Source organism: Mya arenaria, chromosome 6 (genome assembly GCF_026914265.1).
Source record: "Mya arenaria isolate MELC-2E11 chromosome 6, ASM2691426v1".
Lineage (NCBI taxonomy): Eukaryota > Metazoa > Mollusca > Bivalvia > Myida > Myidae > Mya > Mya arenaria.
The window spans coordinates 13,786,858-13,802,210 of record NC_069127.1 but is presented as its reverse complement, the minus strand read 5'-3'; the positions used below and the strand labels follow the sequence as shown (position 1 = coordinate 13,802,210).

The following is a 15,353-nucleotide window of genomic DNA, read 5'->3' as shown; positions in this document are numbered from 1 at the left end:
TTGATTATAACCATAATCCAATTTGTTAACATCAAGTTGATTTGATATACAAATGTATTAGGAAATTGAACTTTTTATAATTTGTAACGTTTCATTATCCTTTGCCTAGAGGTTGGTAATGGCCGATGTAATCTGACCAAATATTTTTCTTATTTAATGTACGGCATTAATATTGGTGTTTGTGAAATAATATGTAAATTTCGGTGCCTATGCTTTTAATGTGAAAATAGCTCCATTTTGTATGCAAATTGGTTTATTTTCTGTGCAGTTTTGATTGAAACTTATATAACAGACAGATGATTTCTAGCTACTTTTATCACCAAAAAAACTAGTAGATTTGCAAAAGCAATACAGCGGTACTTGAGTGGGAAGATTTTGAGTGTGATTGAAGTGAATTTATATCACGGTGCCTATCTGACATGTAGGATATATGGCTACTGTCAGACATAATCAATTCTTCAAATACCTGCTCAAAATCAACAAACAATATACCTCACCTATTTAGATATATGTAAACATAGGATTATCAGTTTGCTTTCTTTTGATGAGGAACTGAATGTTTTTGGGAGAAAATTGTATTTGAAGGCTAAATTTAACATTGTTTACTTGTGAAAAAAAAAATGTTTATGGGAGAAAGTATTGCAGATATTTGAGAGAGAATAAGAGACTTAATTAAAAAAAAAATACTTAGAGGGAGTGCAATACTTTGTGTGAGAATATGGATGATACAAGTGGTTTTGAGAGTCCACAAATGGCGTCTGATATGTCCAGTGCTCAACTCAATGGTAGGTTTGTTTGTTAAGGTTAATCTCTAAAGAGTTTACTAAAATTGTTCAACTTTAAGTTTTAAATGTAATAAAAGCTAGAATATAAGTATTTATACACTGTAGTTTGTTGTTAATATAATAAAAATGAAAATATGGTAACTATATCTGATTTTTTGTCTGTATCATTTTGATGTGAAGGAGATTGTTGAAATAATCTACAGGTACTTCAGACTAGCAAGTAGTAGCAACTCAATCATTTACTGTAAATAAACTTCGGCATTGATAATCGTTATTATTTCATGAATCTCAAGTAATGTGTGGACTGTGCACTATGATGTTTCAACCAAGTACAGTAAGGTTTCAGCAAAAAATGAATGTTCTGGTTAATGAATGTCATGTGCACAAAGACTTTTCAAATAATTACACACTTGTAACAAACAGAAGTGAGTTATTATTAAAAAAAACCTTGTGCGCATGAACGCATTGTTTTGATGTTTTCAAATAGCAAACACATTAAATGAGAATGCGCTTTCATCTGTAAATCATTTTCAATTTTTTATGAAGTAGTCTTAAACTGCCAAGATGCATTAAAATCCCATAAAATAATTATGCCAGAAGTTCTCCATTTAACATAATAGATAATTTACGGCTTAGCAGCATAAAATGCTTGATGTAAAATAGCTATAAACCATTGAAATGGAAGTTGTTGTTTTGTTATTTTGTTGATAGTAACAATTGATTATCAACAGTGGCGGAAAAATTAATGCTTTGAACTTTGTAACAAATTATGAATTTAATTGAATTATTTTTGAAAAATATACATTTTATAAAACTATTGATTAAAAGTTGGATGCTCCTATTTACTAGTTCTTTTACATTAATCTGAAAAACAAACACTACTTAACCAAACACATTGTTTAAATTGTCATGAGATTAATTAAGACAACTTGTTAGCTACTGTTGTACACTGCGTATGCACATGAGTCAACCAGTCTGTCACAAGGTCAGCCCACCCTCCTGGCCAAATCTTCCTTATAAATGTGAAGACAGACTGACAGTTGTAACCTACCTGTTCACACTCGGATAACAAACATGAAACAAGGTGTTTTATGTAGCATATTATTTTTAAAATTGTTTATCCTGTTTCAAGATATTGGGATTTGCAATATAACATTGAGGAATTTTGTCTGAGTTCACATACTGAGATCATGGATCTTGGATCTTGATTAATGACAAGTACTGGGTAACACAAGGAATGATCAAGGGACCATACACATGTGTACATATTTGACCACACAAATGTGTTTGTATCCTATATATCTTGATTGAACTGATTTCAAGATGATATGTTTTTCATTATGAAATGTTTCACAAAGCTTACAGGTAAATTTTAAAAGGTAACAAAACATTAAATATTGTAAACCTTGTAAGCCTTTTACCATTTACCCAATTTTATGTTATTATATGTTTGAACGTCGAATCAATTATTATCTTAAAGTATATATGAGGCATAATAACTGTGTGTTTACTGTTACAGAGCACATCCTGAAGGCGTTAAGCAGCCTGCAGTCGACAGAGGAGAAACTGGCAGCCCTGTGTAAGAAGTATGCCGACCTTCACGAGGATCACCGCATCCTACAGTCATCTTACAAACAAACACAGAGAAAACTCACCGTGGTATGTACATCCTTCAGTCATCCTACAAACAAACACAGAAAAAAACTCACTGTGGTATGTACATCCTACAGTCATCCTACAAACAAACACAGAAAAAAACTCACTGTGGTATGTACATCTTAAAGTCATCCTACAAACAAACACAGAGAAAACTCGCTTTGGTATGTACATCCTACAGTCATCCTACAAACAAACACAGAAAAAAACTCACTGTGGTATGTACATCCTACAGTCATCCTACATACAAACAGAGAGAAAAGTCACCGCGGTATGTACATCCTACAGTCATCCTACAAACAAACACAGAGAAAACTCACTGTGGTATGTACATCCTACAGTCATCTTACAAAACACAGAGAAAACTAAGTGTGGTATGTACATGCTGGTCATCCTACAGAGAAAACTCAACATTGTATGTACATGCTACAGTCATCCTACAAACAAACACAGAAAAAACTCTATGGTATGTACATCCTACAGTCATCCTACAAAACACAGATAAAACTAAGTGTGGTATGTACATCCTACAGTCATCCTACAAAACACAGAGAAAACTAAGTGTGGTATGTACATCCTACAGTCATCCTACAAAACACAGAGAAAACTAAGTGTGGTATGTACATGCTGGTCATCCTACAGAGAAAACTCAACATTGTATGTACATGCTACAGTCATCCTACAAACAAACACAGAAAAAACTCTATGGTATGTACATCCTACAGTCAACCTACAAAACACAGAGAAAACTAAGTGTAGTATGTACATCCTACAGTCATCCTACAAACAAACACAGAGAACTCGAAATGGTATGTACATCTTACAGTCATCCTACAAACAAACATAGAGAAAACTCACTGTGGTATGTACATCCTACAGTCATCCTACAAACAAACACAGAGAACTCGAAATGGTATGTACATCTTACAGTCATCCTACAAACAAACATAGAGAAAACTCACTGTGGTATGTACATCTTACAGTCATCCTACAAACAAACACAGAGAAAACTCACTGTGGTATGTACATCCTACAGTTATCCTACAAACAAACACAGAGAAAACTCAACATGGTATAGTACATATTACAGTCATCCTACAAACAAACACAGAGAAAAACTCACTGTGGTATGTACATCCTACAAAACACAGAGAAAACTAAGTGTGGTATGTACATGCTTCAGTCATCCTACTAACAAACACAGAAAAAACTCACTGTGGTATGTACATCCTACAAAACACAGAGAAAACTAAGTGTGGTATGTACATGCTTCAGTCATCCTACTAACAAACACAGAAAAAACTCACTGTGGTATGTACATCCTACAAAACACAGAGAAAACTAAGTGTGGTATGTACATGCTTCAGTCATCCTACTAACAAACACAGAAAAAACTCACTGTGGTATGTACATCCTACAGTCATCCTACAAACAAACACAGAGAAAACTCACTGTGGTATGTACATCCTACAGTCATCCTACAAACAAACACAGAAAAAAACTCACTGTGGTATGTACATCCTACAGTCATCCTACAAACAAACACAGAGAAAACTAAGTGTGGTATGTACATACTACAGTCATCCTACAAACAAACACAGAAAACTCGACATGGTATGTACATCTTAAAGTCATCCTACAAATAAACACAGAGAAAACTCAACATGGTATGTACATCTTACAGTTATCTTACAAACAAACAACGAGAAAACTCAACATGGTATGTTCATCTTACAGTCATCCTACAAACAAACACAGAGAAAACTCACTGTGGTATGTACATCCTACAATCATCCTACAAACAAACACAGAAAAAACTAAGTGTGGTATGTACATCCTACAGTCATCCTACAAACAAACACAGAAAACTCGACATGGTATGTTCATCTTACAGTCATCCTACAAAGAAACACAGAGAAAATCACTGTGGTATGTACATCCTACAGTCATCCTACAAACAAACACAGAGAAAACTCGACATGGTATGTACATCTTACAGTCATCCTACAAACAAACACAGAGAAAACTCAACATGGTATGTACATCTTACAGTCATCCTACAAACAAACACAGAGAAAACTCACTGCGGTATGAACATCATATAGTCATCCTACAAACAAACACAGGGAAAACTCACTGTGGTATGTACCTCCTACAGTCATCCTACAAACAAACACAGAGAAAACTCACTGTGGTATGTACATCCTACAGTCATCCTACAAAACACAGAGAAAACTAAGTGTGGTATGTACATATTACAGTCATCTTACAAACAAACACAGAGAAAACTCAACATGGTATGTACATATTACAGTCATTCTACAAACAAACACAGAAAACTCACTGTGGTATGTATATCCTACAGTCATCCTACAAAACACAGAGAAAACTAAGTGTGGTATGTACATCCTACAGTCATCCTACAAACAAACACAGAAAAAACTCACTATGGTATGTACATCCTACAGTCATCCTACAAAAAAACACAGAGAAAACACACTGTGGTATGTACATCCTACAGTCATCCTACAAAAAAACACAGAGAAAACACACTGTGGTATGTACATCCTACAGTCATCCTACAAAAAAACACAGAGAAAACACACCGTGGTATGTACATCCTACAGTCATCCTACAAAAAAACACAGAGAAAACACACTGTGGTATGTACATCCTACAGTCATCCTACAAACAAACACAGAAAAAAACTCACTGTGGTATGTACATCCTACAGTCATCCTACAAATCACAGAGAAAACTAAGTGTGGTATGTACATCCTACAGTCATCCTACAAACAAACACAGAAAACTTGACATGGTATGTTCATCTTACAGTCATCCTACAAAGAAACACAGAGAAAACTCAACATGGTATGTACATCTTACAGTTATCCTACAAACAAACACAGAGAAAACTCGACATGGTATGTACATCTTACAGTTATCCTACAAACAAACACAGAGAAAACTCGACATGGTATGTACATCTTACAGTTATCCTACAAACAAACACAGAGAAAACTCAACATGGTATGTACATCTTACAGTTATCTTACAAACAAACACAGAGAAAACTCAATGTGGTATGAACATCATATAGTCATCCTACAAACAAACACAGAGAAAACTCACTGTCGTATGTACATCTTACAGTCATCCTAGAAACAAACACAGAGAAAAATCAACATGGTATGTACATCCTACTGTCATCCTACAAACAAACACAGAAAACTCAACATGGTATGTACATTCTACAGTCATCCTACAAACAAACACAGAGAAAACTCACTGTGGTATGTACATTCTACAGTCATCCTACAAACAAACACAGAGAAAAATCAACATGGTATGGACATCCTACTGTCATCCTACAAACAAACACAGAGAAAACTCGACATGGTATGTTCATCTTACAGTCATCCTACAAAGAAACACAGAGAAAACTCACTGTGGTATGTACATCCTACAGTCATCCTACAAACAAACACAGAGAAAACTCACTGTGGTATGTACATTCTACAGTCATCCTACAAACAAACACAGAGAAAAATCAACATGGTATGTACATCCTACTGTCATCCTACAAACAAACACAGAGAAAACTCAACATGGTATGTACATCTTACAGTTATCTTACAAACAAACACAGAGAAAACTCAATGTGGTATGAACATCATATAGTCATCCTACAAACAAACACAGAGAAAACTCACTGTGGTATGTACATCCTACAGTCATCCTACAAACAAACACAGAGAAAACTCACTGTCGTATGTACATCTTACAGTCATCCTACAAACAAACACAGAGAAAAATCAACATGGTATGTACATCCTACTGTCATCCTACAAACAAACACAGAGAAAACTCAACATGGTATGTACATTCTACAGTCATCCTACAAACAAACACAGAGAAAACTCACTGTGGTATGTACATTCTACAGTCATCCTACAAACAAACACAGAGAAAAATCAACATGGTATGGACATTCTACAGTCATCCTACAAACAAACACAGAAAACTCGACATGGTATGTACATTCTACAGTCATCCTACAAACAAACACAGAGAAAACTCAACATGGTATGTACATTCTACAGTCATCCTACAAACAAACACAGAGAAAACTCACTGTGGTATGTACATTCTACAGTCATCCTACAAACAAACACAGAGAAAACTCAACATGGTATGTACATTCTACAGTCATCCTACAAACAAACACAGAGAAAACTCACTGTGGTATGTACATTCTACAGTCATCCTACAAACAAACACAGAGAAAACTCACTGTGGTATGTACATTCTACAGTCATCCTACAAACAAACACAGAGAAAAATCAACATGGTATGGACATTCTACAGTCATCCTACAAACAAACACAGAAAACTCGACATGGAATGTACATCCTACAGTCATTCTACAACAAACTCGCTGTGGTATGTACATCCCACAGTCATCCTACAAACACTCAATGTGGTATGTGTGCTGTCTTGAGACGTTATTTACAGGCATTAGAATTATCAGGGTTCTCAATAAGTTTTGGTTGAACCGTCTCAAATAGTACAGTAAACGACCAGCTTCTACTTATTCTACTGAAAATTCATTTAGTTTTCCAGTTTATTGAGAAAACTGAATTATACACAAAGCATTTAATTTCCATTATGTTTTTGTTTGAATTTACAGACTCATTATAATTACCAATGAAAAAAAAATGATTGTTGAAATAGAAATTATTTTGATTAGTTATCAAGGAAATAGACATGTATAAGTGACTTAATTAAAATGTAATACTTAGTATTACTTAAATTATATTACATACTGCCTATGCATATTACCCCTTGGCATTCATCCCCAGTAAAAACATTTATTGTTAGTGTACAATCTAAGGTCTTCTGTTTCATGTAAATCAAATAATCTCTGATGTGTAAAGCGCAAGGTAGTGTATGTACATCTGTCTGTGTGTGTTACAGACAAGTCGTGAGAAGGACCAGTTGCAGACGGAGCACACGAAGGCCGTGATGGCGAAGAGCAAACTGGAGAGCCTATGTCGGGAACTGCAGAAACACAACCAAACCATACGGGTATGTGCAACAACAACTTTTAAGACATGCTACAGATTATATATTCTGTCCTCTTTCCAATGTGAAAACTATTTATTATAAAATCATGCAGAATTCCCCATTTTGACGAGGTCCCCATGGAATTTTCATTATAAATTTCCCCAAATTTAGATGCAGTTTCTTGTAAAAAGCACTATGATCAGTGCAAACACGATGTCAGGGTTATGATGAGATACAGTTGATAGAATTAAATCGATATTTAATGCTATTCAATAAGCTAAGCTGCATGAAATATGCTTTTTTGTTGCAAGTTCCTTGTAAATGATGTTAGGATATTTTGAGCACAAGTTTATTTTGTTTGTCTTAATCATTTAAATGGGATTTTAAATTAAATGAAATCTCTTAACAGCAAGAAAGTCTGCAAAGAGCCAAAGAGGAGGATGAGAAGAGAAAAGAAATCTCCCAGAAATTCCAGGTAAGTTGGGTTGTAATAAACTTGCAACATTTTGTAATAACACATGGCGAAGTGGGTGCTTAGGCCATTACAAACATTGTTGTTGCACAGATATAAAACTTTATATCCTCAACAAGTGCTGTCTTTTAACTCGAAGTTTATTAAACTCTCAAGGAAATTGCCATAAACTGGTTTAATGGTGGAAACATAGTCTGTTGAAGTAACTAAAGAAGAAGTTTTGTATATGAAGAAAAATGAATATTAATCAGTAGAATAAATGCTGCTTAGTGTGTTGATGAATTTTATTACTTCATAGAAGCATCGTACTAAATGATATTTATTTAATAGAGACAATTCCGCATATCCTTGGATCTCGTCCAATAGAATGCCTTGATCTTGTCTCTGGTGGAATGTGATTTGTAATTAGTACTCAACTTTGTGAACTTATTTATTCCATGCGGATAAGCTCATGACTGCTTCTGAATAGTTAAATATAGTTGATAGTTTCCAGCCTGCAGCCTATTGTATAACACTTATAAATATGAGTTGTCTCTGGGCATCATTTGACTGGTTTACACAGTTAAATAATTTGAATGGTTAATATTAATTCTTGGATTGACTATCAATGAACTTGAACCAGACCAAAGAATAAACTTTTATACAGTTGGCGGAAGGTTTTCAAATTCTTACAAAACTCTGTAATCTGGTCTCAAATCGTAAAGTAACCGACAAACTTCTACTTATTTCACTTAAAATTCACTTATTTTCCAAATTTGAACCGGTCCAATTGCTACTTGAACCAGCCATTATGGCTGGCAGCCAGTTCTTATTGAGAACACTGACTTGTACAATATACGCAAATAAATGCAGTGTAAGACCGCACACTAGGTGTTAATATTGATGCAATCATTTGGACAAATATTAATTTATTTATTTTTAGCTCGTCTGTTTTACATAAAAAAAAAATCAAGGTATTATAATATGCATGAAGTAATCTCTTCTTGACTGTTTACTTATAGACGACTATAGGAGAGATTCAGACCCAAATGCAAGAGAACCATGAACGGAACAAACAGCTGCGGGAGGAGAATTTCGAACTTGCTAACAAACTCAAGAAGTTTATTGAGCAATCAGAGGCCAGGGAACAGGTACAGATAGATTTTCAAGGCTCTAGATTGTTTTTATATATTTACCATGCATTTGGAACGCCAAGTTAATGGTGCCATTGAATTATATTTTAGTTTGTCTTAAATAAAAAATAAATAATAAAAAATATTGATAATGCTTTTTGTCACTTTGGACAATCATGTGCATTTAATTGATCACCTGCTTGCACTGTCAGTTAGAACAAGCTGCCAGTAAAATTAACTTCTCCATGTGTGGTTTTGGCCTGTTTAAATTTATGAGGAAGCCAGGAACATAATTGTTCCTCTTTTCAGCATATTTCCTCTTTTTTGGCCACAAACTTTAAAAATAAGTTGTTACCTTTTATCTGATCTATACAAAGGTAGATTTTTTGTATATAGTGTGATGGGGATACTCCTATTTTGTTCTGGTTTCCTCTTTTTTTACAACTTTGTGTTGGCAACCCTGATAAGCTCAAAAATCTATTAATTGATGTAAAAGTATGAGGGGTCCTGTTTTTGTAGACCTGTTCAAGAAGCTGTTATTGAAAGATGTTTTGTTGCAAACAATTAACATTTTCAGTGACATGTTTGTGTTGTGTTACTTGCAGCAAGTGTCAAAGGTGATCCAGCACCGTGAACTAGAGCAGAAACTAGCAGACGCCAAGTTGGAGCAGGCCTCCGCCATCCTCATGGAGGAGCAGGGACGCTCACAAAAAGAGAAGGAACTGGTAAGTGATGCACCTCTTGTCACTCATATAAACATGCTCACACAGTACTAGTTATAGAGCTGCCTCTACCCTTATTGAGCCATATTCTCAAACTTTCACTCAAATTTTTAATCCTATTCATGATAGGCAAACTAGAACTTGAACTTAACATCTCCAAGCCCTCAGTTTATTTTAATCTGAATCAAATGTGTGTAGGGAATCACAGATGGATTACATTGGCATCTGTCATTAACATTGCGCTGATTATTCCTTTAAAACGTTAAGATTTAATCTACAACATCTGAAATGTCATCCTTGGCATTCCCGACTTGTTTCTCTGTTTTGACTGGACTTAAATATTGATTGTCCCTACACTACCTTTAAAAAAAACAACAGAATTTCTCTGTCCTTTCTCTACCTATCATACTTGAGACCATTCCCCTTAACACATATTATTTTGATAGGTAAAAGTTATATTGGTGGCTATTGGTGATAGTCTCTGTATGGTGTTGACAAACAGTTATCTACAAATTAATTACTTTTTATGCTCCTAAATAGATACTTACTTCCACATATTTTATGATACAAAGATTTAAGGCATTTATAATTCATAGGCATTCTCATCTTAATATATGACAATAAACGTTTGTTTGCTTCCAGATACTCCTTCAGTCCACAGAATATCTCAAGAAACTACAACTTAAAGATCAAGAGGTATGAACGATTCTTTGCGTCTATTTTCAAACACCTGTTTCATTCAATTATTATCAAACTCATACATTTTTTTAGCTATACAATATTTCAAAAACTTGATCTGTTTTTTGAAGAATAGTGTCAAAAGAGTTGTCATAGCACTTGTGTAATTGTCATCGGAGTGGTCCAAAAACTTCAACTTTTAGTTTTAGTTACAATGTAGATGTAAAATGAAACTTGGTCAAGTTGGTGCCTTGGTGTCTGCTGGCTTTGCTCTGGTTCAGGGACTGCAATATCCATGTTGTGTTATTGTTTAATTGCAGCTCCAGATGTACAAGGAGCGGTATGATGAGTTTCAGTCAACAATCAAGAAGAGTGAGGAAATGTTCTCAAAGTTTAAAACAGAAATGGATAAGGTAAATAGTGCATTAGTAAATCCCTGGTCCTGCATAGAAGGCAGGATTGTCATCAGCCACACTACTCTTAAGAAAACTTAAGCTATGTAAATAAACAACAAGGTTGATTTGTTTATAAAAACATATCAACCTTGTTGATGAATGAATAACAGAACAAATCATTTCTTTTAATTATTTTCTGTGTGCCCACGGTGCATAGTGACATTACGTACTGCAATGCATCATTATCAGTTCAGCGGTTTTATCCATCTTAAAAAAAAGATGAAGCACAGTTTTTAACTTTTGATATATATATATATATAAGCATGGTAAGCAAAATAAAGAAAAGGGCAGGTGGGAAAGTCTGCTCTTTTGATAAGGTGATATCCTGACCTGAAAATGTATGCAGCTGACAGAATTATTAAAATGTTATGATAGATGCTACTTGGATGTTTCTATAAACTATCTAAAACAAAGTTTTCCATGTTATTACTTTTTCTAAAAAAAAAACATGATGGAAACTTAAAGCTAAGTACAGATTACATAAGATGCTGACATACCGTGTTTATAAGCTTGACTATTTAAAGAATAAGGAGGCTATTCTACTCGCCACAGCGTCAGTCAAAGTATTAGGGCAAGTTGGCATTTTCACTTTTAACTCCAATACTCTTCATTCAATATTCATTTCCCTTAATACTTCACACAGTTGTTCAGGACAATCACACAATGAGGTAACAAAACTCAATATCATATTAAATACAAATTATGGCCCCTGATTTACTTAAGGGCTTAGATTAAAGTTATAGGGCACATTGTGTCCAGTTTAAGTTTTAGGGCAAGTTGGGTTTTACACTAATTACTTCAATACCCTTCATTCAATTGACTTAATACTTCACACAGTTGTTTATGGCCGTCACAGGTGAAATAACTCAATATTATCCCAAATACAAATTATGGCCCTTGATCAACCTAAAAAGATTGGTTAAAGGTTTTGGGCCACTTAGGATTTTAACTCAGATCTCAAATACTGTTCATTCAATGGCCCTCATACTTTACACAGTAGCCATTACAATATTAGGTTATGTAACTCCATATTAACCTTTAAAACAAATTATGGCCCTTGATTGACACTCACTCGAATAATTCAAGTTAGTTTTGATATGAAGTGACCAAACTTGGATAGATGACTTCCATGGGATTGCATGACCCCTAGGGTAAAGGTCAAGGCCACTGTTAATAAAATAGAAAAAATGTTGAAACTGAATCTGACAATTAAGGCTGAAAATCTGGTTCATCGCATTGCAGTGTGTCTAGTTAACATTTTAATTTGACTTGTTTTATTGGTTTTGAGTGGCAGTTTAACATCATTATTTTATTCATTTCTAAGACAAAGCGGATATAGTCGAGCGAACTCTCAAGCATTCATTATTGTACTGCTAACACTTTAACACGAGTTCATACGTCATGTGTATATTCCATGTTATCGATGGATAAGCGTTGTATATTCCATGTTATAGATGGATAAGCGTTGTATATTCTATGTTAAAGATGAATAATCGTTGTATATTCCATGTTATAGATGGTTATATATTCCATGTTATAGATCTGTAAGCCTTGTATATTCCATGTTATAGATGAATAAGTGTATATACAGTGTTATAGATTGGTTAGCTTTGTTCATTCAATGTTATAGATGGGTAAGCGTTGTAAGAAGCTAGAGAAGGATGGAGCCCAGTGGAAGACCAAGTGGGAGGGGGGAAACCGGGCACTCCTAGAGATGGCAGAAGAGGTTAGTTATTGTCACATCAAAAATCATAAGATGTATTTACCCTCTTTGGTAGCTGTGTTTACTGCTGTATTAAAGTGTATCTTAAAAACTTTATGATCAATGTAGCTCTTGTACTTTATGACCATTTCTAGGTTAAGTTCAAACAGTATTTATACAAGGGATGATCCAAAGGTACACACACACACACTTCTATGATTTCCTAAATATACATTTCATATCAAAGCATGATGTTTTAGCTATATGCTGAGCAAATTTTCTATTCCTATCATTAACATGTGTATTTACAGATAATCAAATACAGACAGTGTAAATGGTTCAATGCACAGCAGTTTCAAAAAGTAAACATTGTAAACGTGAAGCCTGTACTGCTCAATGTCAAACCTTTAATATCTGAACATGGAGGTTTTTATTTACCAGACAAACAATAGAAATTTTACAAATCACACTCTTTAAAACAATTTCTCCAACTAAACCACTGGATCAGCTTCAACCAAACTTTTTAGAAATGTTCCTTGGACGATCCTCTTCCAGATTTATTCAATAAAAGTGGCTCCATGCAAAACTCTGGTTGCCATGGCAACCAAATGGAAAAACTTTCAAAATCATCTCAGAAACCGCTGGCTCGATTTCCAAATAATTTCACAGAAATGTTCCCATGGGATGTGGCTATTTTTCAATATATGTCTAATGGAAAACTTTGAATATCTTCCGTCAGAAACCATTGGCCGGATTTTAAAATAATTTTACAGAGGTTTCTAAAAGGTGACCCTCTGTCAAAGTTGAGTCATAAAAAAAACATGGTTGCCAGGGGCGGGGCTATTGATCACTATTTGTCTATATGGAAAACTTTGAAAATCTTCTTTTCAGAAACCTTTGACCCAAATTAAAAATAATTTCACAAAAATGTTCTTTAGGTGACCATATATTAAATTCCTTCACCCTATTGTTATTCATAAAAAACATGACAGCCAGGGGAAGGGCTAGTTTCACTTTATGTCGTATGGAAAAATTCTCTTCAGCAAACCTTTGGCAAGATTTCAAAATTTTCACAGATATCTTCCGAATGTGACCCTTTCATCTTTTCTTTTTTATGCCGCCGAAGGTGGGCATATTAAAATTGCACCGTCCGTCCGTCTGGCTCTGTAACTTTCCCTTGTATGGACAGATTTTAAAATAACTTGCCACATGTGTTCCACATACCAAGACGACGTGTGGCGTGCAAGACTCGTGTCCCTACCTCAAAGGTCAAGGTCACACTTAGTGTTTATTCACAATGGAGTGCTGCATATAAGGATATAGAGTATAGGTTGTCGTGTCCGGGCTGTAACTTTCTCTTGTATGGACAGATTTTAAAATAACTTGCCACATGTGTACCACATACCAAGACGACGTGTTGCGTGCAAGACCCGTGTCCCTACCTCAAAGGTCAAGGTCACACTTAGTGTTTATTCACAATGGAGTGCTGCATATAAGGACATAGAGTATAGGTTGTCGTGTCCGGGCTGTAACTTTCCCTTGTATGGACAGATTTTAAAATAACTTGCCACATGTGTTCCACATACCAAGACGACGTGTCGCGTGCAAGACCCGTGTCCCTACCTCAAAGGTCAAGGTCACACTTAGTGTTTATTCACAATGGAGTGCTGCATATAAGGACATAGAGTATAGGTTGTCGTGTCCGGGCTGTAACTTTCTCTTGTATAGACAGATTTTAAAATAACTTGCCACATGTGTTCCACATACCAAGACGATGTGTCGCGTGCAAGACCCGTGTCCCTACCTCAAAGGTCAAGGTCACACTTAGTGTTTATTCACAATGGAGTGCTGCATATAAGGACATAGAGTATAGGTTGTCGTGTCCGGGCTGTAACTTTCCCTTGTATGGAAAGATTTTAAAATAACTTGCCACATGTGTTCCACATACCAAGACGACGTGTCGCGTGCAAGACCCGTGTCCCTACCTCAAAGGTCAAGGTCACACTTAGTGTTTATTCACAATGGAGTGCTGCATATAAGGACATAGAGTATAGGTTGTCGTGTCCGGGCTGTAACTTTCCCTTGTATGGACAGACTTTAAAATAACTTGCCACATGTGTTCCACATACCAAGACGACGTGTCACGTGCAAGACCCGTGTCCCTACCTCAAAGGTCAAGGTCACACTTAGTGTTTATTCACAATGGAGTGCTGCATATAAGGACATAGAGTATAGGTTGTCGTGTCCGGGCTGTAACTTTCCCTTGTATGGACAGATTTTAAAATCACTTGCTACATGTGTTCCACATACGAAGACGACGTGTCTTGTGCAAGACCCATGTCCCTTCCTCTAAGGTGAAAGATACAGTGTTTATTCACAAGGAATTTTGAATATAAGGACATAACAGTGTAGGTTGTCAAGTATGGGTGGTATTTTTTTATGTTCAGAGGCAATTTAAAATAACTTGCCATATGTATTTGACACGTAAAGGCAAGATCAACTTTTCATGTACTGACCTTGTTGGTAGGTCAATGTCACATTCGGGGGCATTCGTCACATACTGTGACAGCTCTTGTTTATTGTTTAAAATCATTGAAGATATCAACTTCAAACTTCAGGAACTATTTTACAGTAACAATGTGCTCTTTTTTGACTAGTTATGTAACTCCAACTTTAATATTATAAAAGTTATGGCCCTTAGTAA

The 15,353-nt window shown here is 35.3% G+C and overlaps 1 protein-coding gene across 1 annotated transcript in view; it reads left to right on the top strand.

Moving 5' to 3' along the window:
* The window catches only part of LOC128239036 (alpha-taxilin-like), a 32,345-nt gene that overhangs the window by 14,065 nt on the left and 2,927 nt on the right, over positions 1–15,353 (top strand). The window contains exons 4-11 of the mRNA XM_052955463.1: positions 2,305–2,444; positions 7,419–7,529; positions 7,918–7,983; positions 8,982–9,110; positions 9,698–9,817; positions 10,457–10,510; positions 10,813–10,905; positions 12,578–12,673. Coding sequence (XP_052811423.1) covers positions 2,305–2,444; positions 7,419–7,529; positions 7,918–7,983; positions 8,982–9,110; positions 9,698–9,817; positions 10,457–10,510; positions 10,813–10,905; positions 12,578–12,673 — 809 coding nt within the window. The remainder of the gene's footprint in view (positions 1–2,304; positions 2,445–7,418; positions 7,530–7,917; positions 7,984–8,981; positions 9,111–9,697; positions 9,818–10,456; positions 10,511–10,812; positions 10,906–12,577; positions 12,674–15,353) is intronic.